This window comes from Equus przewalskii, chromosome 7, assembly GCF_037783145.1.
Source record: "Equus przewalskii isolate Varuska chromosome 7, EquPr2, whole genome shotgun sequence".
Lineage (NCBI taxonomy): Eukaryota > Metazoa > Chordata > Mammalia > Perissodactyla > Equidae > Equus > Equus przewalskii.
Window position 1 is genome coordinate 83,587,701 of NC_091837.1, and position 27,436 is coordinate 83,615,136.

Sequence of the window (27,436 nt, forward strand, 5' to 3'; positions counted from 1 at the left end):
CGATGAGTGGAATAGGTCCATGCCCAGATCCAAACTCGTGAACCCAGGCTGCCGAAGCAGAACACGTGAAACTTTAACCACATGGCCACAGGCCGGTCCCCAGAATGATTTTGTTTTTTGAAAAACAAATCTGATCATACCATGTGGTACTTAAAACACACTAGTTCTTGGGCCTGCAGGGAGCCTGCGTCTCCAACCTTATCTCCCACCTCTCTTTCTTTGCTCTTGAACCACACTGGCTTCAAATCTTTACTCACTGATTGTGCCAAGAATATTCTCCGTATCACCTCTCCACCTCCATCCAGCCCTCAGCCTTCAGTTACCCTCAGTTAAATCATCTTCATTGGGATGTTTTTCCCCTGATACATGTCCTTAAAAGATCATGTTTCCCTCTTTTAGAATAACTATCACAGTTCTACTTTTCCATTTAGTTCTTATTATTTGATTACTATCTGTCTGCACCATTTAATTATAAGCTCCACAAGGAAATGTATTATATCTACTTCTATGTGCAACATTATAGCATGATACCTAATGCATAAATGGTTAACGCATATTGTTAAATGGATATATAAATTCATGAACAGCGAGCACACTGTAAGTACCACATGTCTAGACTTCAACTAAACCTAAATCTTTTCTTCTGTCTCCACTCAGTAGTCCAATCCATATGACAGAAAAGACATATGATAAAACCTCTTAAAGTCTAAAATCTTGTGCTTACTTAGGCAGAAAATATTCTTTTTAATACAGGGATTATCTTTTTAGTCCCTGAAGAGCAGTTAATACTTGTACTATGTAAAGGTTAAAATTTATTTTTTATATGTGCTCAAGAAGTTAGAAATTAATATTCTCCCAAGTCATTGAAATGTTAAATTATCTAATCTTCTAAAACACTTCACACTTTTTTCAGCTTTAGGCAAGATTGGGAAATAACACAGACTCCATAAAATATTAATATCCTTAATGAGTATTATACCTATGGACCAACACACCCATGGGTGCTCTCGTTTTTCACTTTTGCTGAACACTACTATCCTTCAGCATCAAAAGGCAAGTTTATTGGTAATGTGAACATATATTTACAATAGAATATAAAAAATGATTAATTCTTTAGGCTCAACCCAGTGGCACAGTGGTTAAGTTCATGCATTCTGCTTCAGCAGCTCGGGGTTCGTGATTTCGGATCCCGGGTAGGTACGTACACAGCGCTCATCAAGCTATGATGTAGCAGTGTCCTACATACAAAATAGGGGAAGACTGGCACTGATGTTAGCTCAATGACAATATTCCTTGGGCAAAAAGAGGAAGATTGGCAACAGATGTGAGCTCAGTGCCAATCTTCCTCACAAAAAAAGAGAGAATTGTTTGTGTATATATGACAAGATTCATTATCATTATATGAAAAAAAGAGAATTGAGAATTTTGAAATGTTTTCCCTACTTAGACATTGATTTAAATTAAACGAGCATCTAATTATTACGTAATTCTTACCCTCTTTGTAACCACATTCACCCCTCTTCCCATTCATTTCTTACGTCCTTTTGCTGTACCTCAATTTTGCACTCCAATATGTGTAACCTCCACCTGTCCACCTGTCACAATTCTCTCTGATATTCATCTCTCCATTTTCTCTCTTACTCTGACTTCTCAGTAAGAATTCTTATGTGGCCCTCCTTTCTTTCCATTGCCATTATTTTAATTTTCGGGGGGGACAATGTAAAAAGTTTCAGAAACCAAAGTTATGTACAATCTAAAACAATTTTCTTCATTCATATGTCTTAAAATGTACTGTGTCTTTCTTTGAGCAAACAGCTGTCACTTGAGCTCTAGGCTTGTATCTCAGTTACCTTCTATGGGAGCACTAAGCTCACAGTGTGATAGAAAATGCAAAGGCTTTGAAAGCAGGTGAAAGTGGAGTGTGTCTCACCCATGGTTATCATGTTTTATTACATTGACCATAGACAGGTTGTTTCACGTGCCTAAGAAAACCATCCGATAGGAAAATACTTCCCCCACAGGATTGCTGTGACGGTCAAATGATATGTCCTGTATGCAGACCTTCCTTTCTCAGCCTACTGCCTTTTCCTTCTCCCATTTAATCCTTAGTGCACTTGCCTTGCCAAATATTTGGTACCTTTTACTTGGCTTGTCGCCTAAACACATCTTCACTTGCTGTGTTCGTGGAATTTCGAATTAACATTCCTGGTAGGCTGGAGGATAACAATGAAAACGTCTCTGTTAAACACCAATAAGCTCTTAGCATTCTGCTAACTCTCCTTACATTATTACGCAGTCTCTCTGTCTCTCTTTAATCCACCCCATGAACATTGAAGTTGGCTATAATTGTCATATATAGCTAGGTTCAGTTAAAGTTACTTGCCGAAGATCACACAGCTAATATGTAGAAAGGGTGGACATTTATCCAAGGCCTTCTAACACCAAAGTTATGTATAAGTTTTCAAGGTCCATGCCAGCATGTTGCAACAGAAGCGTGTTAATCATTTGTTAATGTGTTTCTATTGCAACATAATGGTGTGGACCTTGAAAAACAAAAGGCTTTGGAGTTGGAGAAATGCTAATTCTTAGAAGACAAGAAGGGACAAGAGTTAAGTGGGCATCCACTTAGCAGGGAAGGACAGTGAATACCAGACTACTTATGGGAACAGACTGAGAGATGAATGATATACAAGCACTAGCTTTTGAACTACATGTCTGCTATTTTGATGAAGCCAGTTGAGTACATTCAAAGGTAGTAAATAAGAGCGAAAAAGACAATAGGTGTGTATGTGCCATAGGAACATGGCCAAACAAGCTAAAAAATGTATCTCAGTTTCTAAATTGTAGACTGTCAGTAAAGTTATGGGTGAGCAGTAGGCCAAGGTCAAATGGGAAAAGTGGGGGAAAGGAAAATGTCATAATAAACAATTAGTTTCACAGCTATTCCCAAAGATCTTTCATCAGTCACATTCCCGTTGATGATTGAAAAGCAGATAGACAAACGTTTAAGAAAGCACATAATTTTCATTGAAGATAATAAAATCATTTTATTTAAAATTAAATATGTACTTAGATTTTTGGGTTTTTGTAAAGCAGATCAAGGTGGAGGATGGAACATGCCTCACCCCTAGTCATTGCATCTAATTACTCTGAGCTACATTGGTGTCCTTCACCGTTTTATATTTTTATTTTTAAATGTATTCTTAATGTCAAAGTAAAACTTTACAAGCTATTTTAAATATAAATATTTCAAACTTCTTTAAAAAAAAGTATACTGAGAATAACAGACCTTCCAGAAAAAAACTTGGCTGATGCGATAAAAATTGTTAAAAAGATATTTGTAGATAGATAATTAAAGTTAATTCAGTAATTTATGTATTTTTGATCTCCAAAATTCAAGAATACCTTTTCTACTTTATTTTGAGTTAATTCAAGGGGCCGTGAAATCTAATGTGTTCCCAATTCAGCTGTCATTCAGTCATTCATAGCCAGAGCAGACTGCTTGTTAGTGTATACTTTTAAAAATACAAAGATTGTACTCAGTTTAAACTCAAAGAATAGTCAGTGTACTTGTTCTCCTTTGCTTTCCAGTGTGATCATGTGCTTTGTTATTTAATTATTAATTTTGATATAGGAAGAAAAATGCCTAATGTTAAAGGAATGATGGATTTCTTAAATTTGTCTTTAGCTAATGCCGAAAACCTCACAACCTGCATTCTCTCTCTCTCAGTACAATGCATAAAGACCAAGTTCAGCATTTGATACTGAAAGTGGAATTCGGTTTATTATAGAGAAGCTTTTAATCTTTGTGTATAGTCTGACATGCTAGATTTTATTTTACAGCTGAGTTTCATAGACAAGTTCTAGGCATTTCTTCAAAGAACCTGATCAAATGCTATAATCCATTTCCTTCTGAAATTGCAGTTGTTAAATTAAACCCAAAACATTTATGATTGTCACTTTGCCTTTCCAGCAATTAAGGAGTTCAAAAAAACCCCATCATGTTTCATGGCTTTGAAATGACTGTATTTATCCTGACTGGCCCTTCAATTTGCTCTATCAAATACTTTGGAGGTTACATTAAAGAGAGAGACATGAATTCTGAACAGGTGTGGAGAAGGGTTTCTTGATGTATAAAAGTGTTCTATTTTAAAGGCATTTTAGCACATCTACTGCTGTGAATTCCCATGTAGGCCAATTCATTTCCCTTTAAAGGTCAGAAAATCTGAGTCAACATCTTAGGCTTCATTATACTATGATGAGGGGCAGTCGGTGAGTTTACTGAAACTTTCTCTTTGCTCTTTCCTTGTTTCAGTGTTGATCCTCCTGATTGTCACCATGAGAAGACGGAAAAAAGAGCCCCTCATTTTTGACGAAGAGAGAGATATCCGAGAAAATATTGTTCGATATGATGATGAAGGCGGGGGAGAGGAAGACACAGAAGCTTTTGACATGGCCGCACTGAGAAACCTCAACGTCATCAGAGATACCAAGACTCGGAGGGATGTGACTCCAGAAATTCAGTTCTTGAGTCGACCGACTTTTAAAAGCATCCCCGATAATGTCATTTTTCGGGAATTTATTTGGGAAAGACTGAAAGAAGCTGATGTTGATCCCTGCGCCCCGCCTTATGATTCCTTGCAGACATACGCATTTGAAGGGAACGGCTCAGTAGCTGAATCACTCAGCTCCTTAGATTCCATCAGCTCAAACTCTGATCAGAATTATGACTACCTAAGTGACTGGGGACCTCGTTTTAAACGACTTGCAGACATGTATGGAACTGGCCAGGAGAGTTTGTACTCATAGCCCTGGAACCTTAATTTGAAATGTACTGAAGGAAAAGTAAAAGCAAAAAACACCACTACATACAGAAAATAAGAACTCCACTTGCTAGAGGAAATAGTTGTAAATATGTCCCCATTTTTACCTGTTTCGGTTTCTGCCTGGGTGAAGCAGATCTGCATTAGACTTATCCAAGGGACTGCACTGACCACAGACTCTGAGCATTGGAAGGCTTTTTGATAAAAAGAAATGCTCAGTGGTTTGTGAATAGATAGCAACTCTCAGATACCTGCAAAGGCACCTAACCTCTATGAGTTAAGTAGTGCCCTGTGTTATCAGCGAACCAAGGATGCCCTGTACATGCCTTCATGGTACTGCCAATGAGAGGAATAGAACACCATGTGCCATTGAAAAGTTCTGGAACTTCCTGCATATCAAAACTTGGGACAAATTTAATTTACAGTGATGCTTTTAGCTTGCTAGATTATAGACTCCAGCAGACTTTTATTGCTGTTGGTTAGCAAATTATATTTTATTTAGTAATATATAAATTCTTAGAAATCCTCCCCAATGCAAGCCAATAAAATTTGGTTTAAGGCAACATAAACCGTTGTTAGGGAAATAAATTATGAAGTGTTCCAAATAAGAAAAAGGTAAATCATTCTTAAAGTTTGCAATCGTTTTGAGATGCTTGTGTAGGTATGAAAAAAAGTTGCTGTCTATTCGTTGACTTTTATTATCTCTTCTGATTTGTACAGGAGAATATCTTTTCTTTTTTATTTGACACATGGTGTTATCGTTATTTTGGAGCTCCAATCTCCACTAAATTCAGGTCCATCTTACTGCCTCATAGTATAAGCTCGTCAGAACATGCTGATTTTTCTTCAGTCTGAGCTACACAAAAGAAATGAAGCATGGAAATGGAGAAAAAATGGTGCTGCAATTGAGCCCTGTTGCAGTTCACATCTCAGACAGGAGCAGAGCTACAAGGATGCATAAGTTGTGTGAGCCATTAGAATGTGCAAAACATTGGAATAAAATATTTGTATTTTAGAAAGATTTCAGAGAGAATTGAGAATTTCTTTGAAGCAAGATTTATTTTTCAACGTTGTAGATGCTCCAGACTCCAAACTCTTTTGCTGTATACATATTGAGTAAAAGACTGATTTTTTTAAATATATATCTTAAACAATGTAATGTTATAAATTTGAAAACCCATCTTTAAATTCTGATGCAAATGTGTTCCTCAAGAATTAACCAAGCAATGTATAATTTCTCTACTGGTTTAGATGTGCCAAAGTGAGGAGAACAATTTCAAATGATCATGTGTGTTTAAATTTGAGACGGGCTTCTTAGAAGAAGAATTTTATGACTAAAATGATATTGCCACTTTATCATCTTTTCCTAGATTACTACTAGTTGAATGTGTGTATATTCAGTAAGAATGGAGTTTTTTCTTTCTTTTCTTTAAAAAAGAATTTATTGTTGGATTCCTAAGAAATCTACCGATAGTGGACACTGGATAGGAAATTATGTTCTAAAAGTGCTTCTTTCTGAAAGACAAACACTAGAACCAGAATTTCAATATTTTGATTACATGAGGAGAAACTACGTAGGATTCTGTAAAATTGCAGCCCACCTTTAGAAATGAAGTATGTGAAAGTGGCCTTCAGCTTCATCAAAATAAATAATTCAGTCAATCCAATTATCTGCAAACAGTCCTTTGATTTGAATAAAGTTTTGTAGGCACTGTTTCATGTCTAGCTAGATATGCTTCTTGCTGTATTAATATACATATGATGAAAAAACAACTTTGTAACAGAGGAAAAGATGCTGTTCATGACTTTTAGTCACACATGTTAGTAAGTTTTTCAAATAAATAAAAAACAAAACCATAGTACACTTACCTAAGTCAATAAAATCAGAGTGTGGTGCAGGAATTATATAGGTGTTAAATCAGCAAGATGCTGAGAAAACAGTTTTGCAATACTCTCGCTGTTGTCTGCAAGAAGATAAAATAGTTTAGTACATTCAGATTGTGATGTCAAAACTGCTGATTGTTGCACATATCACTAAAGGAGGTTTGAATGAATGTATTTTAGAAAAAGAACATCATTATCACTCACCGTACTTTCTCTCCTTTAAAAGTATATATATTTTTTTGTTTTTTTAAATTTTTTTCTCATATTTGCTAGTAATAAGTTGGTAAAAGAAAGGCTCAAATTTAAATAAAGATATGAAATTCTTTCATATACCCAATTGCTATTTTATGTATGGAAGATTATATCAATAGAGTATTGAACTTGATTCAATGGTATTTTTAAAAAATGCTTGATATGGCTGGAAGAATATCCCTTATATTAAGATGGATTTATATGAAGTACTCTAGCCAAGCTCAGTTGTAATAGTGGTGAATTTGTTAGTTTTCTGTTTTCCTCTGAAATCTGATGCTGTATATGAATATCTGACATAACACTTGAGAGAGAAGCTGTTTTAAGCCAGAACAACTGACAAAATCAATGTTAAAGCTGGTTAGGAGATTCTCCAAACACATTTAAAAAATTATTATTCAGTCACTAAAATTCAGTGGTGTACTGGAACCAGCTAGAACCAACTCCCAAGAACCAGTTATGCACATCTCTTCCCAAATTCACTTCTAGTGATATTTTCGTAGGTCAGCATGGTGGTAATATTTAGACCACCTTGGAAATCAGCAAACACTACCGTTTTGTTTTTTTTTCTACAGAACCAGTTAAATGCCAACACTCCACTACTTAAATTACTTTATAAAAGGAAACCTCATGATTGTAAATATAGTATGAATGACTAGAATATCAAATAACGACGTGGAAGGAATTTATGCTCTATCCTACTACTAAATATGGATGCAAGTGGTAGTGATTTCCTAGTATCAAATCCTTGGAGCTAAAGTAGAAAATTAGAGGATCCACTTCATTATGGGAAACAATGGCTTAATAATTTCAAGGGCAGACAATAGTTTAGGAAGCCAGTAAGTTTAAATGTTTCCCATTTATCCATATGGGAGCACCATTAGAAACTCAAAATGCGCAAAGTAATGCAAGTTTTGAACAATTTAATTATTTGCATTTTACTTGTTATTGACCATGTCAAGGAATTATGCCCAAACCTCTATTCTGAATTATCATTGCGTAATTTTACTAGATAAAGAATATGAAAACTAAATTTTATCAAGAAAGTGACTTGCACAGATCAAGCCTAAATTATCATTCTGGATTCACAAATAAATCTTTATGGTAAAGCAACATCTTAAAGTCAGCCGCAGACCAAAATCAGGAACGAGACAACAAGAGTAGCTATGTGCAGGCAATGAGTAGATCTTTCTACAAGCAATTACCTAGGAAAAAGGTCAACTTTTTCCCTTGAAATGAAGCTCAGCTGAGGCTGACTGTCTTTAGTTAGAGACCTGCTAGACACAGGCAGGATGCAAGAATGTTTTCACTGCCTTTTCACTCTGCCCTCTGAGAATCTTTTAAATTATTTTAACTTCAAGCACTATTATGTTTACTACACTGGACGATAGCAGGCCTCAGCACTTATTCTGATGTAAATGGTGTAGTCATACAAGGTTTGAGAGATAGTTGTGGTATGGCCCACCTACCCAAACAAACTTATGTGCAAATAAATAGACGACTGTTAGCATTATATTCAAACATAAAAACTAAAGAAGCTTAAAGTTAAAGGTAGTGCAAGAGGCAAAAACAATTTCGTTTAAATATTTTAAGTTTTTAAGCACTAGCTATAAACATTAATCTCCAAATTTTCAATTTTAATTTGACATCTATTAACTTACAAACTGTTTTCATTACCTTAATTGTTTTTAAATCACTATTTAAAGGTTTATTTACAGTTGATCTAATTAAAATTGATTAAAAGAAAGCTTCAGCTTAAGCCTAACTCTTTCTGGTCACAGATGGCTGGAGGCAATGCGATGTATATGACAATAGATAAGGAAATTCATTTTCTGTTCCTCTGTGTTGTTTATTTAATCTTAAATATATAGGCAGTTCTTTTTAAATTATTAATAATGTATATTGTGTGTATATACGATGGTGTATGAAAATTTGGCAAGGAAAACTAATACAGTAATATTAGCTGTCTAATCATCATCATAATCAAAAGAGAAAGAAAGGAGTAAGAGCACTTACATTTTGAGTGTAATTGAAATTGTTTCAGAGGAGTGGGATTAAGAAAAATGGGAGTTACCTGAGGCTGTAAATTGTCAGACATTGTAAAGATTAATTTCAGGGGTAATTTTTCAAACAAAAACAAGATAGCAAGTGTGTGTGACATTCTGACACTTTTTTATTGTTATCCTAACTTGTGCTGGCTCAGAGTTTTACTGAAAAGGACATTGTGTGTGAGTATGTGTGTGTGTGAGTGTGTGTGAGTTTGGGGGCATTGGGAAGTACATCTGAAGCGACCTTAAGAAAATAGTCTAATATTACCTTGTTAATGCCAGTTTGTCATTAACAAACTGCCATTTGGCAAATATCTGTTAGTCTGTTAGGCAGTAAGACTAGAAAATCACATACTAACTGAAGGGAGCAATATTGTATTTGCTTTAAGAATCTAACTTAAATTAGGAGAAAGATTTTGATGTTAAGGGCAGAGCATTTAGCTGAACTCTCTGGATAATTGTTTCATTTTATTGTGTAGATGCGATCTTATTGTTAACACAGAACATGGGGTGTGAATTATTTATTATGGAATGTCGCTGGGTTCTGGCCGTTTGAGCATCAGTGTGGTGTACTAGGAAGTACCGCTAGTCTGTGGTTATAAAATCTGGGTCAGAAGCCAGTTGCAGCACCCTTTGCTGTGCCCTGGATGCCATGCAAATTCTCTGAACCTTTATGTCTAAATGATTAAAATTGAGTTAATTACTATCCTGTCTGTTTCAGAGGCTTGTGAGATGATTAAGTGAAAGTGCTGTGTAAACTGTAAAGCACTGTAAAAATGTAACATTTTATTATGGAAAATTATGGAAATTATGTAATAAGTTGATTATATTTATATTTGTTGTTATATGGTAAACACAGATAATTTGTTTTTGGAAATATGCAGTAAAGAAAAGAATCCATGCAATTAGTATCCTAAATGGGAAAAGAATATTCAAAGAGATGATTGGCATAATTAATTGATGCCAATATTCAAAAACAATCATAGGGTCTTTAAAGATTGGAGTCTAACTCAAACTCATTCAATCATGAATAATAATTAATGATATCAGCGTGGGCAAAAGATTACAAATAAAGAGCAATTCTTTTCCACTCATGACGATGACTCAGTGGAAGATGAGCACCTTTAGAGGATCCCAGCCTCGCCGTGGCTCCCAAATGCACGGGAACAAAGACAATTCAAAGACAGTGATGACTGCGAGTTAGGTGACCTCTCAGACCTCCGGAGGAGATGGAGAAAGTGAGATCTAGAGAATTCAGTCGTTCTGTCAGGCATGAGTGGCATATGTATAATTAATAATTTATACATTTCCTAGAATTAGAGTACAGTATTATTCACTTAACCTGAAACATCCTGTACTCTTGTTTTGATGACTCAAAAAGCACTTCCAAGATCTTGCAGTAGCTCATTTTAGCCTTTATAAATGAAAAAGCTATTGGAGATTAAAAAAATAGTATACACAGGATATTGCTGTTTAGTCAGTGATGGTCTACTCATCAAATGAGTGTTAATAAGCCTTCTACTCAGCTTTAGCTATCAGTGATCTGGTTACTTGAAGCTCATGTAAACAAGCATTATACACAAACACATTAATGGTCATGTAACTATTGATAATATTGAGAAGTACAGCATACTCACACTCAAAAACATTAACTCTTACATTGTCATTGCATTAATTAATGAAATTATGCTAGTGGCTTATATTTCTATAAGCAGGAAAAATTATATGATTCACCTGCTTCATGCTATATTTTTGGTGAGCATCAGCACTATGTTTTTTGTATATCAAGATCTGGAATATGTTGTATGTTGAATACAACCAATACTTCAAAAGTAATTAACTTTTTAAATCAACAGGTCAGTTAAATATATGGCAATTGCATTTTACCTGTAATAATAATTTTAAAGGCAAAAAATAGGCAAAAGAACTCACTACACAAGTTTAATATATTAGGCTTCAAATTGCGTATATTTTATATTAAATATATTGAGCATTCACACACAAACACAATTTGAGGCTAAATGTTAAAGTAAAGCAAATGGCTTTTGACATTTTAATTTTCTAAGATAACATGGCTATCAGATCCAACCTCTCCAGTTATGAGGGCATGCTGAAGAAACACTGCACATTTGTAAAGCTGTTCTTTTACTATAGATTTCAGAAATTCTTTCACAAAATTTAGAGAAATGAGCCATTAATATAAGTAAAATATCCAGCATAACTTTCAGTGAAGCTATAGCTACATATTTATGAGACTCTATTACAATTATATTAAAAAGAATCAAACCCATTTTTTTCTACAATGTTTTTGCTTACCTAAGATTCATTTGAATAAATAGACATAAAAGTTTCGAAAATGCTAATTCAATTGACCACAAAATCGATCCTAAAATTCCAGTTCCATTTAGCCCTGGAAATGAGACATTAAGTAAAAACTTGAGGTTTGAACGTATGTCAGAAACTGAAGAGACCATTTTAGTTCAGCTCAAAAACTGCCTTTCAGGAAGATAGTTTCCTAGAGTATTAGGTATTTGAGATTTTTTTTAGCAGATAGAGTAAATAAACTACTGTTTCAGAACTATACCAGTGTATAGCTGTATACAAACCATGCAGTGAATATGAATCAAGTCAGGAAACCAAGCAGTGACAATGGAAGAGCCCAGTTTATTGCCACATTTTCTTGATGTGTGCTTTGCTGTGTTTAAAAAATTTACGGAAAATTGTTTCAAATTAAGATATTATGGAAGAAAATAATTTCCCAAATTCCAGTTAACTCAAAAGACCTGAGACACTGCAATGCCTATTTTTATAGTCCTCATTCTCAACTGTGACGGTAATACCAACTTGACTTCCAATTTATATCTCCTGACAACTTGGTACAGAAAACGAGTCCTCTTGTAATTAAAGTTTTATGTTTTCTTCTAAGTGACTGACTTTTTAATATAAAATATCTTAATAAAATTTTTTCATCGATATGTCATTTTTAGTTTCAGAACAAACTAATGTAATAAGTGATTTGAATTTTCTTACAAACCTGTGAATTGCCCAAGGAAGGCATTGTCATACCATTTTTAATGAAGAAACATTGAAGCCCAGAATAATTGTAATTTATCCAAGGAAACACATGAAGTAAGTGGTAAAGACGAAAGAAGAAAAAACAACTTGAGATTTTGCTCATTATATTTTCTATTATCATAGACCTTCAAAAAAATAGTGTTCTGGTTTGGGAGGATAAGAAGAGAGTTGAAATTCATTTCAAAATCAGACTCTCCAATCTTAATTAGGCTTTAGTTTCCTTACAAAGAGTGTGAGAATTCTTTATTTATTCTTTTAAAAAAAATCCTAATTGGGAAAATGGCATTAAATTCTGTGTTTCAAAGTAACAAGAAAAAGAAATATGAATATTGCTGCTAAGCTGGCACTTCATCGCTATGTTGCAATCCATTGCCTATTATGAGGGATTCATTATCCTAAGAATGGACAATATCATAGCAATATGGCGGACTAGATATGCTGAGGGCCACCCTCTCTGCATATTGCTATACTTTTCACTGCATTGTTGCTTACAAAATTGCTTAAAAAATATAAGGAAAATGCCACCAAGCCTTACACTTTTGCAAAAAGAAAGAAAAATTTTAAGAAAGAAAAAGCTGGATACCTTGAAGGTGAACTATAAACAAACAGGGACCCTGAAGTTGCTCTGTGGGCAGCTGTCAACCAGTGCTGGGCTTGTGGAAGGCAGCAAGACACCTGCATTAAGCCAGGACCCACCACAGGGTTAACATCATTTGAGGCCAGTTGTGCCCCTAGCTCCCAGAGTATCTTCAATCAAATATGAATAAACAATTAAAAATCACCAAACACAGAAAACAAACCACCATGAATCAGATGGTTCACAGAAACCCTCAAGTACTTCAGATATTGGAATTATCAGAAACAAAAAGAAAAATCCATGTATAAAATGTTTAAAGAAAGAGGGAATGAAACAGGAATAATAAAGAGATTATCAGTGATGGAGAAGTACTTACAAAAGAACCAAATTGTACATTTAAAAATGAATAATACAGTCTTTGAAGCTGAAAAGTCAATGGAGAGAGCATATACTACTACATTTGACACTGCACAAGAGAGACTTGATAAAATAAGAGATAGATTGGAAGAAATCAGCTAGGCTGCAGCTTAAAGAGATAAGGACGAGGATAAAATGTGGAGGTCTAACATACCTTTAACCATTGTGATCTCTGTTATTCAGAATTTCAGTAGACTATTTCATTGCCTTATTTGACTCCCATCTTTGAGTGATGGTTTAACTTTGCCTGAGGCCTCCTCTGTCTGACTTTACAGCAACCTACAACTCTACACTACACAGTTTGATTTATTCAGCTAATGATCCATTTAACAAATATTGTTATAAATGTAAGAAACCTCAATTCTAGTGAAAATAAATTGTGTACATTCATCAAAACTTGTGGCACACCTATGAAAAGTGAGCAGGATGCCTAAGCAACTTGAATTAAAGTCAGATAACTAAATATAGGCTCTGTGTTTTAATTTATCTTTTCTCTCTAGGGTGTTTGGATGATTTCATTTGTGGTTACTGAAGATCAAAGTGAAGCCCTAAATTTTTCCTTTAAGAAAGGGATTTTCTTTAGATTGGATGGAAAGGATGTAATATAGTAAGGATGTAAGTGGCATAAATCAAGATGGTGGTTATTTCTCTTCCAAATACTCTCCTCATCTCCCAGCCCCCAAAATCCTTTCATCAGTGTGTTCTACAGCCTGAAAACGCAGCCAGTTGAGGACTGGGTCTTTCTTCAGCTCTCAGGTGATATGTCAGTCACTAATTCTGACCTATACCACTTCTAGGGGGTCCTAGAGGCCTTTCTTTATAAATTTCATAAAGATAGCTGAGCTCTGCTTTGCCATTTCACTGTTTGGGAGTATATGGGATTCTCTCAGTGCTAGTTCAAGGTAAAGATTGCTGTGTTATTTTTTTTCTCTTGAGCATCAAAAGAGGGTCAGAAGTGAGCTTCGTGTTCCTACGACTTGATCTCATAAGAAGTTAACAAGGCCAATGTTTTAGGACAGAGACAGATCTCTTAATCTTTGCACTAGTTTCCCTCTGCAAGAGAATAATAAATGGAAACAACTTAGTCTTCTAGTTCCTGATGGAGAGGTAGAATATACATATGCCTATAATCATGGAAAAGGGACCAAAGAAAAGTCTCCTTTGAATAAGCATAAAAAATGTTCATATTCACTTTCCTTAGTCTGAAACTTAACCTAATATCTAGCCTGTAAATTGAAGATAATTAGTGAAATAGTGTGTGAAAATTTTAAAAATTAGAGTATTTCTTATTCTTAATATGCATTGCATGTTACTTTTATTATACATAATTATAGCAGGAGAGGCTTAAATCACATAAATGCTTCTTTACTGAAATTTAGGAAACTTCTTTATATGGAGTATATTTTACCATTATTGCACATAGATTTTCTGAGGACACATATTCTTAGCATTTCACCTACAAAGAAAGTGAAACTCGAAGGGATTGCATGAATTAGCTAAGGTTCCCAGAGCATCAAGTGACGAAGCAACAACATGAACCAGGCTAAGGACCATTCTGTCTTAACACTATTATGATCGCTCACAATTTAAGCTCAATATCATCATGCTATCATTTCACCTATTAAATATATATGTATTGAACATCACAGAGGTAGGAAATTACAGGTAACTGAAGCTTATTGTTTTCTTCCAGGTTAATATGTGATCAGAGGGGGGAAATCCTTAAAAAACATGATTTGTTAGCTTTAATGCGTCTAGATGAGAAAACATATGAAATGGATTTATAGTCATTTCTGTAGGCAAATCTTTAGGTTCCAAATATTATTTTACCTTTGTAACATCCTGTTGACGTATACACAAATCAAACAGGACTGCAGAGGAATTCCTGATAGACAATTTGAATAGTTGTAAAGTTCAAGAGTGGAGGACTGCGGTGTTATGGGTAGGAGCCAGAATTAGAAGCAATGACTTAAAAATGAATATCCAGTATTGAACACACGGATTTAAAAGCAAACAACACTGCCAGTAGCAAGCAAGATGTAATTTTATTACAAGAATTGCCTTAAAATGTATGTTTCTAATTGAAATCCTCTTGAAGACTCTTAATACACAAGCAAATAGGAAAAGAGGTCTACAGTTTCTGAATTCATTCTAACACTGTTAAGGATAGGTTCAGAAATTGTTGGTTGAAAGTACAGTATTGGATGAAAATTATTCAAATTAGTTATGATTTATGTCAAACTCCCTCCCCCTCTTCAGTTCAGCTTCCCCAAATCCGACCGTTAATTCATGAATTTTAGAAGTGCTCATTTAGCTTCTACATGGAATACGTGCTGGTCATACAACAGTGAGGTGGACAGACACTACTACTACATGTCTACTAGACATTTTTCTCTGAATGTGATTCCCGAGTTACCTAAATCATAGTAAGCCATTCTTATGAAGTAATGACATTCTTGGTAAGAAAGTTTATTCCTGCAGACTTCATAACATACACAGAACTAGAATATCTGGGAGTGGGAGCCTTTCCATGTCAGGACATCATTTTCTCCTGAAATGCAAAGAGCTGCCATAGGAAAGTACACAGGCACCTCTGTCAGATTCTTCACCATGGAGACTAGCAAATGAAGTTTTTTATATGCTAATACTAACACTATCCATGGATCCAGCTTGTCTGTACATTGGGTAAGGAAGGTTTTATCAGTGATTTTGAAGCACTTCAAATTGTCTTTTGCAATTTGAATGTCAAAATATGTACTAATAGTATGGATTATAAATTACTGAAAATAAAACCTGTGAGTCTATGCTGGTATAAATAAATATGAAATTAAATTAGGGATAAAGAAAAGTACTTTCTTGCAATAGAATGATAACCGGTAAATATTGAAGAGATGATGAAACTAGGAAGTTATTAGTGGATATTAAACTAATGTGTAATGTTTGATGATAAGCATATTATTTACACACTTTCAATGTTTCTTGCCACAAGATATTTATTAATTGCAAAGGGAAAATAATAGCTTTACAGTGGACAAATCTGGCAGACACCGCCTTAATTAGCTAATGGTCTGATCACTAACATTAGGACAAACTGTTAGCAATGCCTCTTGATATGACGCACTGAGAAGGATACACTACTTTTGTGTTATTCCTTACAGATATGTAAGATCTGTTTCTAATCAGGAAGATGCCTGGTGCAAACCAAAATTGAGAAACAGCCTCCAAAATAATATATTTGTCAAAAAGGTCAAGACCAAGAAACCAAAAAAAGAATGTTCCAGATTAAAGGAAAATAAAGAGATAGAAATGCAATGCATCTGCTTTTATGAAACTACAACCTGAAGGCCAATTTAGCCTCTGCCGGACCAAAAAGTGAAATTCCTTTCATATATTTTGTGAATAACAAATGGGATCTTTGATTACAGTAGAAATAGAATATTAAATAGAGATAGCAGTATTTTAATACCCAAGACAGATTAAAATAGATAATTAGATAAATCACCATAAGCAGCTTACACATGGTAATGCTGATGCATATAAGGTAGCTTGGAAATAATTTCTATAGTGACCGCCAAACAGCCGCTAATCCCTACTTCCTTTTTCTATATGACCGTATACTTTTTGTTATAAAATTCTTAGAGATGCTTTATAGCATATTTATATTCACCAACAGGATATGAGTTGGCAGTAGCTAATTTTCCTATAAACCTATTAGTTTGTCAAATAAGTCTCTATAAAGTTTGTAACAAACATTATCACTTTTTCCTATGATGTGAATGACATCTGATTGGATTGGTGTAGATTCACTTAGTGGAAATCCACACATTAATTTAAGATTAGAGATTTTCTTTAGAAAATGCTAACTGGAACTATGGCTGCTATAGCAAACTTTATGATGGGATTTTTAAGTGGGCTATTTATCATGTATTGTACTGAAGAAAATAATAAATATCCTAATGATTTGAGCCATTGCTAAGCAGGTTCAACTATTTGATGTCAAAAACTATTTTAACTTATGAGTCAGACTATGTGAGTGAAGAATTTTGTATATTCAAGAATTTTTAAGAAATTTAAATTACCATATGTAAGCAGAGGGTAAAATTGACAAAGTATGCATTAATAAAATAAAATAAAATGAGATGCCCCATACTTTGTCTGCTTTAATGGTTGGCAAAAGATAAGATATAATTACAATTTTACGTGCAATTAATACTATTAATATCTTTAAATATCTGTCCCTGAAGCTAAAGTTCTATCTTAACCCTTGATTAAATTTCAATGTGTGTAATGTACTCAATGACTTTATCTTCCCTTTATTCTTTCTGCCTTAAAGCTTTATTAAGATATTCGATCAGAGAATTATCCTCACTTCCTGACAGCATCTAACTCATAGCAAAGCCCTGTTTTCTTTAACTCTTCCACACAGCGTCTAACACAAACTCCAACAATATGTCTTTTTTAACATCCTCTTACTGAGATGCCCAACAACTCTGGATGCATTCCTCTTTGTTGCAATGAGTAATTAAACCCAGCTTTGGTTAACTACGGGTCTGTTACTGGTGGTTTTTGGCTATAGGACATTGGCAGTAGTTCTAGTGCAGACAATGAAGGAGAAATGAGGAAGCAGCTGGATGAAATGTAGGTCAAGGGAGGGTTTTTCAAATATAGAACAATAGTACAGTATATTTGTAAGCTGATGAAAGGGAGATAATTTAAGTGATATCTCTGAGGTGAGAGGGGAAGTGATCTAATGCATTAGGGTTGGCCCTAGACAGGGAAAAAGATAGTCCATAAGCAGTATTATGAGGGAAGATAGGGCATATTGCTACCCACATAGGGAGCATGATAGATGTGATAGTGGGAACATGTGGAAGTTCTAATTGCTTGTGTTGTTCTTGCTGAGCTAGAGAGCAAGGTCATCAACAGAAAATGAGGAAGAGAAAAGGCATCTTGACGAGTAAGGAGAAAAAAGATGATTTCTAGGGAGAGGAAAGAGTGAAAGAATTAGAGAAATGCAGCAGGACCTATGGCAACCATAAGAGCTCAGCACCCGTGAACTTACCGATCATGACCAGAAATCAAATAAAACTGTTCCTACCTTCCCAAATCCCAACACAAACCATATAGTTTTTAAACCAAGGTGGATATTCACCTTCTAATTCCTGATTTACTAGAGTTATCAAGCTGTTCACACACACACACACACACACACACACTTCTTGAGGTAGATTTCTTAGAAGCAGCACTCATTGGGAAGGACAGTGTGACACAACTAGGTTCAGCCACTAGAGGGGGGTCCAAGGCCAATTATCTGAGTGATTCTGGGCAAGAGACCTGCCTACCTGTGGCTTAAAATTTTCCTCTATGTAGTGGGCATAACAGTAGAAACTATTTTATATAGATACCAAGAGAGTTAAATATGTTAACTCTTATAAACTGTTTAGAACAGTAGCAGGCACTACATTTGCTAAATGAACAGAAATCTTGCCAAACTGAAATCTTACATCATTTTTACTTACTGAGTTGCTTAGAAAAACGAAATCAAATGGTTGAACCAATAGAAGTAGCCTATCTTCATGGCCTATTTGCCAACATGATTATTTCTGGCAGTCATTTAGGACGCTCTTTGTGGTCTTCATCGTGGGTGGCAATTTAACTCTGAAGAAAAGCACTCCTTCCATTGGTCCAAGCATTCTTGCATCATTTTTAAAAATTATGTCTATAAGAGTATTGGTAGAAACTTGTTTTAAAAGTTGGGAAAAAATTCAGATAATAATCATTAACATATGAATACATTACTAATGTGGACAATTATAATGGTGAAAAAATACATTCTTGCCTACTTTATTTCTTTATTTCTATAAGAGAGAAAGAGGGAGATCCTAAGATGGTATTGTCCAACAACTCTACACCCACCACCAAAACAAAGCCTCTTTAAAAAAAGAATATCTTATTCTGAATGTGTCCCCTTAACACACATATCTTTAAGGATTATTGTGAGATATCAAAGGACAGTCCCAATCTGAAGACTCAAATTACTATTCATCACTATCTTACTGCTCCAGTTTTAATATTACATTTTAAGATGTTGAGATATTTATTTAATGCATTTTATGCTAAAATATTTGTTTTTGTACAGCTAAAAGTTTATAAAAAAAATCTGTGTTCACAGATACGAGGAAATCTTAAAAGACAAGGTCTATTGAATGAAAATTCTTTCTCAAATCTATAAAAATTCGAATCATCAGACTTCTGAAAGGAATTATTTCTCCTAGGGATTTTATTGACCCTAGCATTTCAATTATCTACAACTTCTTAAAGGAATTAAAACATTATGTGATAAATTTATTAATAAAGTATTTGAGGCTGGCAATAATCTAAAGTTGTCCAAGTCCACCTATTTCAGAAGCAAAGCATTGAGACAAAGAATGATGTCTCAGAACTGCCTGGAAGCTTCACAGGAAGAGCTGAGATCCACCCAGGAGAAATCAGTTTCTATTAAAATACGACAGGGCCTCTCACTCACTGATCTCCTGCTCTCTTTAGAGATGCGTTCGATGGAACTATTAGTGATGGAGTTCTTTTTACTTTAAAAACTGCTGTTCAAAGCTTTCCTTTTGCTTCTCAAAGAATTTTGCCTTGCTTTACAGGCAATACCCACAGAGAAATAAAAGTTACTTTGTGTGATATTACATTGCATTTTACATTCAAGGACACTGTAAGGACTTGTGAATTGTACAAAAATTAAAACATTCCTTTTCTTCCAAGAACAAATAAAACAATGTCTGTTTCTTTTCTTCCATACCTATTGCCCTGCGAAGGCTACAGATGATGGCAGAAGTATTAAGAAGACATTATTTCAAACTTCCTGATAATTATTAATTCCTTTATTTTTTTTGTATTTGGGCTAAATATAGCTTATTTAGCTAATTAGGTTGAAATATGGGAATAAAGAAAGGTATTACATAACTTCAAACCCTTTGAGAATATGTAAGCTTGGGATATTGTCTTCAAGGAAAACAAATCTTTTCTAAACTATAGAAAATTATCTTCCTGAAAAACAATTAAAAATAAGAAATATTGCCTGAACAAACAAATAAATGGTAGCTTATGTATTTCAAATATTTAATATTGAGAATTAGTTTTATTTTTCCAGGCTGCAGATATTAAAAGAGTCAATGTATCGTTTTACTTATTCAGACTATGCAAACCACTGGGATTTAGAAAGTATTTAAATGTTTTAAACACCTCTAGAATTACTAATGAATGAAAAGACGCTAAATGTCAAATATTTATCTCCCTATGTATGTATGTATATATGTATGTATGTGTGTGTATATATGTATTTTGCCATTATACTCAAACTGGATTTTAGGAGTCAATTCTGAATAACGAACAATGGAATATTTTGCAAGATGAGAGATTATTGTCCCTTTGCAAATGGCTAGGATGATTAAATTATTTATATTTCAGAAAGTAAAGAAAACTCACACACTTTTTTACTGAAACTGGTAACACGATGTAAAGGGCATTATGTAAAGAATATTTGTTAAAAGGTCCGTAAAGATATCTTACTGTCTTTTATTCCTAGGGAAGACATTTATCTACTGGCTTCCATGGAATTCATTTTATTTTATTAAGGATTTTTGATATCTGTAGAGAGAAACTTTTACATTATGCCAAAAAGATCTTACGTGAATACTTGCTTTCCTAAGTGCCTCTCTACATTAATACAAAAGAAATTCCTCTATTTTTAGTTTTCAAGTGTGTTTTGAAGCTGTGGATGTGGCTCACTTTTAAAGACTTCTCTTCTGCATAAAGTACGTGCTGTTTCAAGTAGTATAGTTATCATATTTGTGCAGAGCAACAGGAAGTAATTCATGGATGCATATAATAGAGCTATGCAAAAAGTGAATATTTTTTTGAGTATTTCTGCACGTATCCTTAGTCTCTGACCCTCAATTTCTAAATGTTCTGTGCATGTTATTCCAGCTTTATGCTTAAAGCTAAAATAAAATCAAGTGATTTAATTTTTAAGTGCACATCATTTGCAAGCACCAGAAAGACATTTTGAATAATGTGTTTATATAGCCCCAGTATCATGATTCACTGGGTCTGTGCCACAACCTCTGAACAGCTCAGAAATAGGATGTTGTGTTGACAATTGCCTGTATTCACTGGAGAACTGTTAACTTAGATTTATTAAATTTAGTGCACTTTGGAAAATGTAAAATTGAACACAGGAGACTAAAATATAAATTGTATTCTACAAGCAAATAAATCCATCTCTTTTGAGCCTCTAAAATAAGCATAAAATACACAGAGGGACGAAAAGAGACAATTTAGAGGGCAATCGCTAGTTTTACACGGCTGCCTGTCCCCTTAGCAACTTGAAGATATACAGTTGTTCACTTGACCCATGATTCCTTTGCTCTGTCTCGTGTTCTGTCACCTTTTATATGGGATTTTCACACTCCAGTCAGTGAAGAGATAAGTTAATTTGAAATGTGTTTGATATTCATGTTGTAAAGTGTGTTAAAGAAGAACTGAGTTAGATGCATGATGCAAATAGTATTCTGAAATTGTCCTTGCATCTTGATGATGTAATGTTATAACCAAATCAGATAATTGTTGTAGTAAACATTCTGAAAATTCTAATCCATGTTATACTCTGTATAAAGTTAAATGAGGACTTCCATTTCTAGTAATAGTGTAGTAGTTTATATCAGAAATGTCTTGCTAAAGATAAGTTATACCCTCTAGAAAATATATGAAAAGTCTTCATTTGAAGGCACAAACAGGTAAATGAAACTAGAAAACATTTTTAGCTGTTGAAAGAAAAGGAGGACAATGAGTAAGTGTGAAGTGATTACGTTTTGGAATTAAGCAATCTGATAAATTAAAGTTGAACATCATTAAACTAGTACAAACACTGCAAGTTAACAATAAAATAACAGCTATCACTAAAAAGCTTAAAGATGAAAGAAATAGAATACTAAAAATAGCCAATTGAGCCAAGGGAGGTGAGAAAGGAATAATAGAAACAAAAAAGAAAAACGATGAATAAAAAATAAATATCAAGGTGGTGGACTTATGCCAAATAACATCAAAATTGCGTTAAACATGGGGCTAGCACAGTGGCGCAGCAGTTAAAGTGCGCATGTTCCACATTGGCGGCCGGGGGTTCACCAATTCAGATCCCAGGTGCAGACATGGCACCGCTTGGCAAGCCATGCTGTGGCAGGCGTCCCACATATAAAGTAGAGGAAGATGGGCACGGGTGTTAGCTCAGGGCCAGCCTTCCTCAGCAAAAAGAGGAGGATTGGCAGCAGTTGCCCAAATAGCAAAAACAATCCAATAAAATTAGGCAGAGGATTTCATACTGGATTTTGAAAAAGCAAGAAACAACTATATACTGTGTATAAATAATGCATGCTATAAAAATAGATATAGGGTGAAATTAATAACGTAGAAAAAGATATATCATGGAAAGTTTCTGCTTACAAAGCTTATGGGTTAATATCAATATCTGTAAATTCAGACTTTAAAGCAATAAGTCTTACCAGAGATAGATATTTCATAATTATAAAAAAAATAATTCAGGGGCCGGCCCGGTGGCGCAGCGGTTAAGTTCGCACGTTCAGCTTCTCGGCGGCCCGGGGTTCGCTGGTTCGGATCCCGGGTGCGGACATGGCACTGCTTGGCAGCCATGCTGTGGTAGGCGTCCCACGTATAAACTAGAGGAAGATGGGCACGGATGTTAGCTCAGAGCCAGGCTTCCTCAGCAAAAAGAGGAGGACTGGCAGTAGTTAGCTGAGGGCTAATCTTCCTCCAAAACAAAAACAAAACAAAACAAAACAAAACAAAAAATAATTCATCAAGAAAACACAAAAATCAAAAACATTCTCCTGAGCATTTGGTGATGTCAGTGTTCTGGATCTTGGCCATTCTAATAAGAAGTGTTTTAAATGGCATTTCCTTGATGACGTATGATTTGGAGCATCTTTTCACATGTTTATTTGCCATCTCTACCTCTTTTTTTACTTCGCTGTTATCTCTAGCTCTCTCCTTCTGTCTAACCTTCATCTCTCCGCCTCTTTAAAGTATTCCTCAGTGTTCTTCCAACAATCTCTTGTAAGGATGTTATTTTTTACATCTATATGAGGATGTTTCAAATCTATTTCTCTATCTCATTCTCTACCCTGAGATCTTGACACACACTTCCATCCTACCATCTAAAACTAGATACCTCAATACAACTCAAATTCAAAATGTCCATAAAAAAATATATTACCTTCATCAAAGTTTGTGACCTAAGCTTGTTATTCCTATTTTTCATGACTTGGTTAATAAGAACATCATCCAACCAGTTGGTCAAAGCCCAAATCCTTTCTTTACCTGCAATTCCTTATTTTCCTTTACCTCCTGTCTAATCTGTCACCAAATTCTGTTTTACTTAGGAATGTGTTTAGAATTTCAAAGTCTATATAATATCCAAAATATATGAAGAAGCTTATTCAACTCAATAGCAAAAAAAAAAATCCAAATAATCTGATGAAAAAATTGGCAGAAGATCTGAATAGACATTTTTCCAAAGAAGACATACAGATGGCAAAGAGGTATATGAAAATATACTCAACATCGTTAATCATTAGATAGATGCAAATCAAAACAACAATGAGATATCATCTCACACCTGTTAGAATGACTATTATCAAAAAGACAAGAAATAACAAGTGTTGGTAAGGATGTAGAAAAAAGGAAACTCTCCTGCACTGCTGGTGGGAATGTAAAGTGGTGAAACCACTATGGAAAACAGTATGGAGGTTCCTCAAAAAATTAAAAATAGAACTACCATATGATCCAGATTTTCCACTTCTGAGTATTTATCCAAAGAAAATGAAAACATTAATTGGAAAAGATATATGCAGCCCTGGGTTCATTGAAGCATTATTTATAATAGTCAAGATATAGAAACAACCTCAGTGTCCATCAGTGGATGAGTAGATAAAGAAATTATGGCGGCCAGTCCAGTGGTGGAGCAGATAAGTTTGTGCACTCTGCTTCAGCGGCCTGGGGTTCACCAGTTGGATCCCGGGCATGGACCTATGCACCACTTATCAAGCCCACACTGTGGCAGGCATCCCACATATAAAACAGAGGAAGATGGACATGGATGTTAGCTCAGGGCCAATTTTCCTCAAAAAAAAAAAAAAAAAGAAATTATAGCATATATACATATACACACACAATGAAATATTATTCAGTCATTAAAAAACATGAAATCTTGGGGGCCAACCTGGTGGCACAGAGGTTTGGGGTTTCTCCCATAAGGGCACAGTGTATTTCTCCCCTCGTGTGACTCTCTTTGGCCAATAGAATGAGGTGGAAATCATGGGGTGCAGTGCAGAGCTCAGGCCTCAGGACCATGTGCATTTCTGTTTCCTCTCTTGTGCCTCATACATAACTGTGAAAATATGCCAGAGGATGTGAGAAAGGTGGAGTTAAGCTGAATCCATCAGGTTGTCCCAGGTGAAGCCGGCCTAGATCATCTGAGAGCCAGCTGAACCCAAGACATGGCAGCAATAGCACCTAAGATCAAGGGGGATGTCTGACTGAGCTCCATGACCCCAGGTTTGTTAGCAATAAACACTCAGAGTCGGAAACTAGAGAAATTCTGTGGTAGTTTGACACATGGCATCATTGTGGCAATAGTAGCTTACACACTGGTTTACAAAATAATCTTCTCTCTTGCTAAGGACTTTGGGCATCATTCCATAAGTAATGGACCATTATGGTCATGCAGGTTAAAAATGGAGGGGACCGCCATATAGAAAGATTTAGGGATATTTGTGGAAGTTTTTAGAAATTTACATCTCAAAGGGATGGAGAAAGGATTTATAATGATAAGTTTTCGAATGTAAATACTCTTAAGAAAAGAGAGATGAGGCCTATAGTCAGGAAGAAGCCTGTGGAAAGTTTAGTCAAGTTGAGAAGAACTTTAAGGCCACTTTGCTCACTGGCTATAACCAAATAGGGCTTTAAAAACAGAATTTTGGAAGTAGAAGGAAATATATGTCTAAAAGATAAGAAAAACAAGCCTCCCTAAGGGAGTCGGAAGGATTATATCAAAGAAAAATGCGATTAAAAATGGGCAACAGTTAAACAACAAAGAACACTAGTCAAACAGAGATTAGAAGTTTAACCGTTGAAATCTGCTATTCCTGGGAGAGTTCTCATTGCCTGGTGTTTTAATGACTAAATGTTTCTATTTAATGATCTTGTGCTATTATTAGCATCAATGTGTTAATACATTTAAAATGCTTATAGCCCATGGTAGGCATATTTAAGCAGCTCTCAGTAGCAATTACTTATTTATTCTGAATAACTCCTTCCTTTTCCTCCATACCTTTGTGCAAGCTGAGCTTTAGGGTATGTATTCTTGGCTTTCAGCAATAATGGATTGAAAATGTAAAGGATTTTCTAAACTAGCATGGGGACAGCATCCAAATCCTTGCGCTCGCCCTGAAGGATATTGTATCTTTGTGCGAGAAAGATGACACTGGCACAGAAACAGAAGCATCGGCATTTCTTAGTTCTATCTTTCTAAGATATTTTTTTAAATGATCATGGTTTGTATGTAATTGTACCAAGAAAGAAATGTCCGAGCACTGGAAGAATTTTATCAGTTCAAAAACTGATACTTATTATGGGGGAAACTAACCTCTTGGAAATATTAACTTTTGTTGCATCAGGGATTGATCAAACTGGTAGACTTTTGAAACAGGGATATGCAGCTGCTAATTTACCTTTTCTTTTTTTAAGATTTTATTTTTTTCTTTTTCTCCCCAAAGCCCCCCAGTACATAGTTGTATATTCTTCGTTGTGGGTCCTTCTAGTTGTGGCATGTGGGACGCTGCATCAGCATGGTTTGATGAGCAGTGCCATGTCCGCGCCCAGGATTCGAACCAATGAAACACTGGGCCACCTGCAGCGGAGAGCGCAAACTTAGCCACTCGGCCTCGGGGCCAGCCCCCTAATTTACCATTTTTTTAAAGGACATGTCTAACTTCAAACAAGAGTTGGAAAACTAGGAAATATCAGTTGGGACTTTGACTATCTGTGTCTTTGCTGGTTATTAAATGCACCATTTGGGAGAGTAATGTCCAAATGGACAACTTGTAGACTATGGGCAGAAAGAAAATGTCACTTTTAAGTCTGAGTTGTGCTCTGATTCTAGAACTACTGCAGATCAGATTGAAATTATTTATAAATTAATTATGATTTCTGAAATAGCCATATGCCATTCCCTTGGTATGGTCAGCTTTCAATTGGAGGGATTGTTGGGTCTTTCATTTCAAGTTATTTACCTAAGTATTATAAGAAAAAAAGAGTTTCTTAATAAAATCAAGTATGGATTTATGTTTTTAATATTACTAATGAATCTGAAATCTTTGAAATTTCAAATATCCTGGAACTCACGTATGACCATTAGTTCCACACGCTCTGCATAGGCAAGTTTCGCTGGACCATGGGGTGAGGTGGGGGGAGGGATGCTTAACTTTTGATAATTACACCCTCAATTTTTTTTCCATGAACCAAGTATTTTGCCTTGAAATATTATTCCATATTTTTAGTTATCCCTTGACAAAAACAGACTGAAAAATTTTTCACTTAAGGTTTTTATTTTAAAGCAGCAAAAGAGAATCCCACAGCTTGTAATAATCATAATAATAATGTAAATACTACTGTTAATATTTGTGATATAATCAAAGAAATCTGGCTGTGCCTCAACACCATCGAGAGAAAAAAAATTCTAGATACTAAACTGCCATTAAAAACTTAAGCTGAGGCCAGCCCTGCGGCCGAGTGGTTAAGTTCACATGCTCTCTTTGCTAGCCCAGGGTTCACCGGTTCGGATCTTGGGCTTGGACCTACACACCACTCATCAAGCCAGGCTGTGGTGGTATCCCACTTAGCAGAACTAGAATGACTTACAACTAGGCTATACGACTGTGTATTGAGGCTTTGGGGAGAAAAAAAAAAAAAAACGAGGAAGACTGGCAACAGATGTTAGCTCAGGGCCAATCTCTCTCAAAAAAAAATTAAGCAATTAAAATTAATTAAAAACCACTAAGTAATTTGTGCCTCCTTTACCCCCATCGATATTTATTTAATTGAAACAAGGGCAGTTGTCATGTCCCAAAATCAGTTGAAAAGTGATGATTTGTCCTAGTGCTAGGTAAAAACCACTGCCATTAACTTTAATTTCTCTCCATACTTCAGTTCTATTGGCAACAAGCCAGGAACTTAGTGCAGGTGCTGTCAGAGCAGCTCACTGCAGATTCCTTCTTGAAAATATA

The 27,436-nt window shown here is 35.1% G+C and overlaps 1 protein-coding gene and 1 long non-coding RNA gene across 6 annotated transcripts in view; one reads left to right on the plus strand and one right to left on the minus strand.

The window, feature by feature from the left end:
* The window catches only part of CDH7 (cadherin 7), a 126,123-nt gene extending 116,214 nt beyond the window's left edge, over positions 1-9,909 (plus strand). For 3 of the 4 annotated variants that reach the window (XM_070627840.1, XM_070627838.1, XM_070627839.1), the window contains one exon: positions 4,316-9,710. In XM_070627840.1, coding sequence (XP_070483941.1) covers positions 4,316-4,809 — 494 coding nt within the window. In that variant the 3' untranslated portion in view covers positions 4,810-9,710. Of the gene's footprint in view, positions 1-4,315 lie in introns of all 4 variants that reach the window. The other variant, XM_070627837.1, reaches the window with a different exon arrangement.
* The window catches only part of LOC103548876 (uncharacterized), a 125,824-nt gene that overhangs the window by 24,221 nt on the left and 74,167 nt on the right, over positions 1-27,436 (minus strand). For both annotated transcript variants that reach the window (XR_011542088.1, XR_011542087.1), the window contains one exon: positions 6,693-6,787. This is a non-coding gene — a long non-coding RNA (uncharacterized lncRNA). The remainder of the gene's footprint in view (positions 1-6,692; positions 6,788-27,436) is intronic.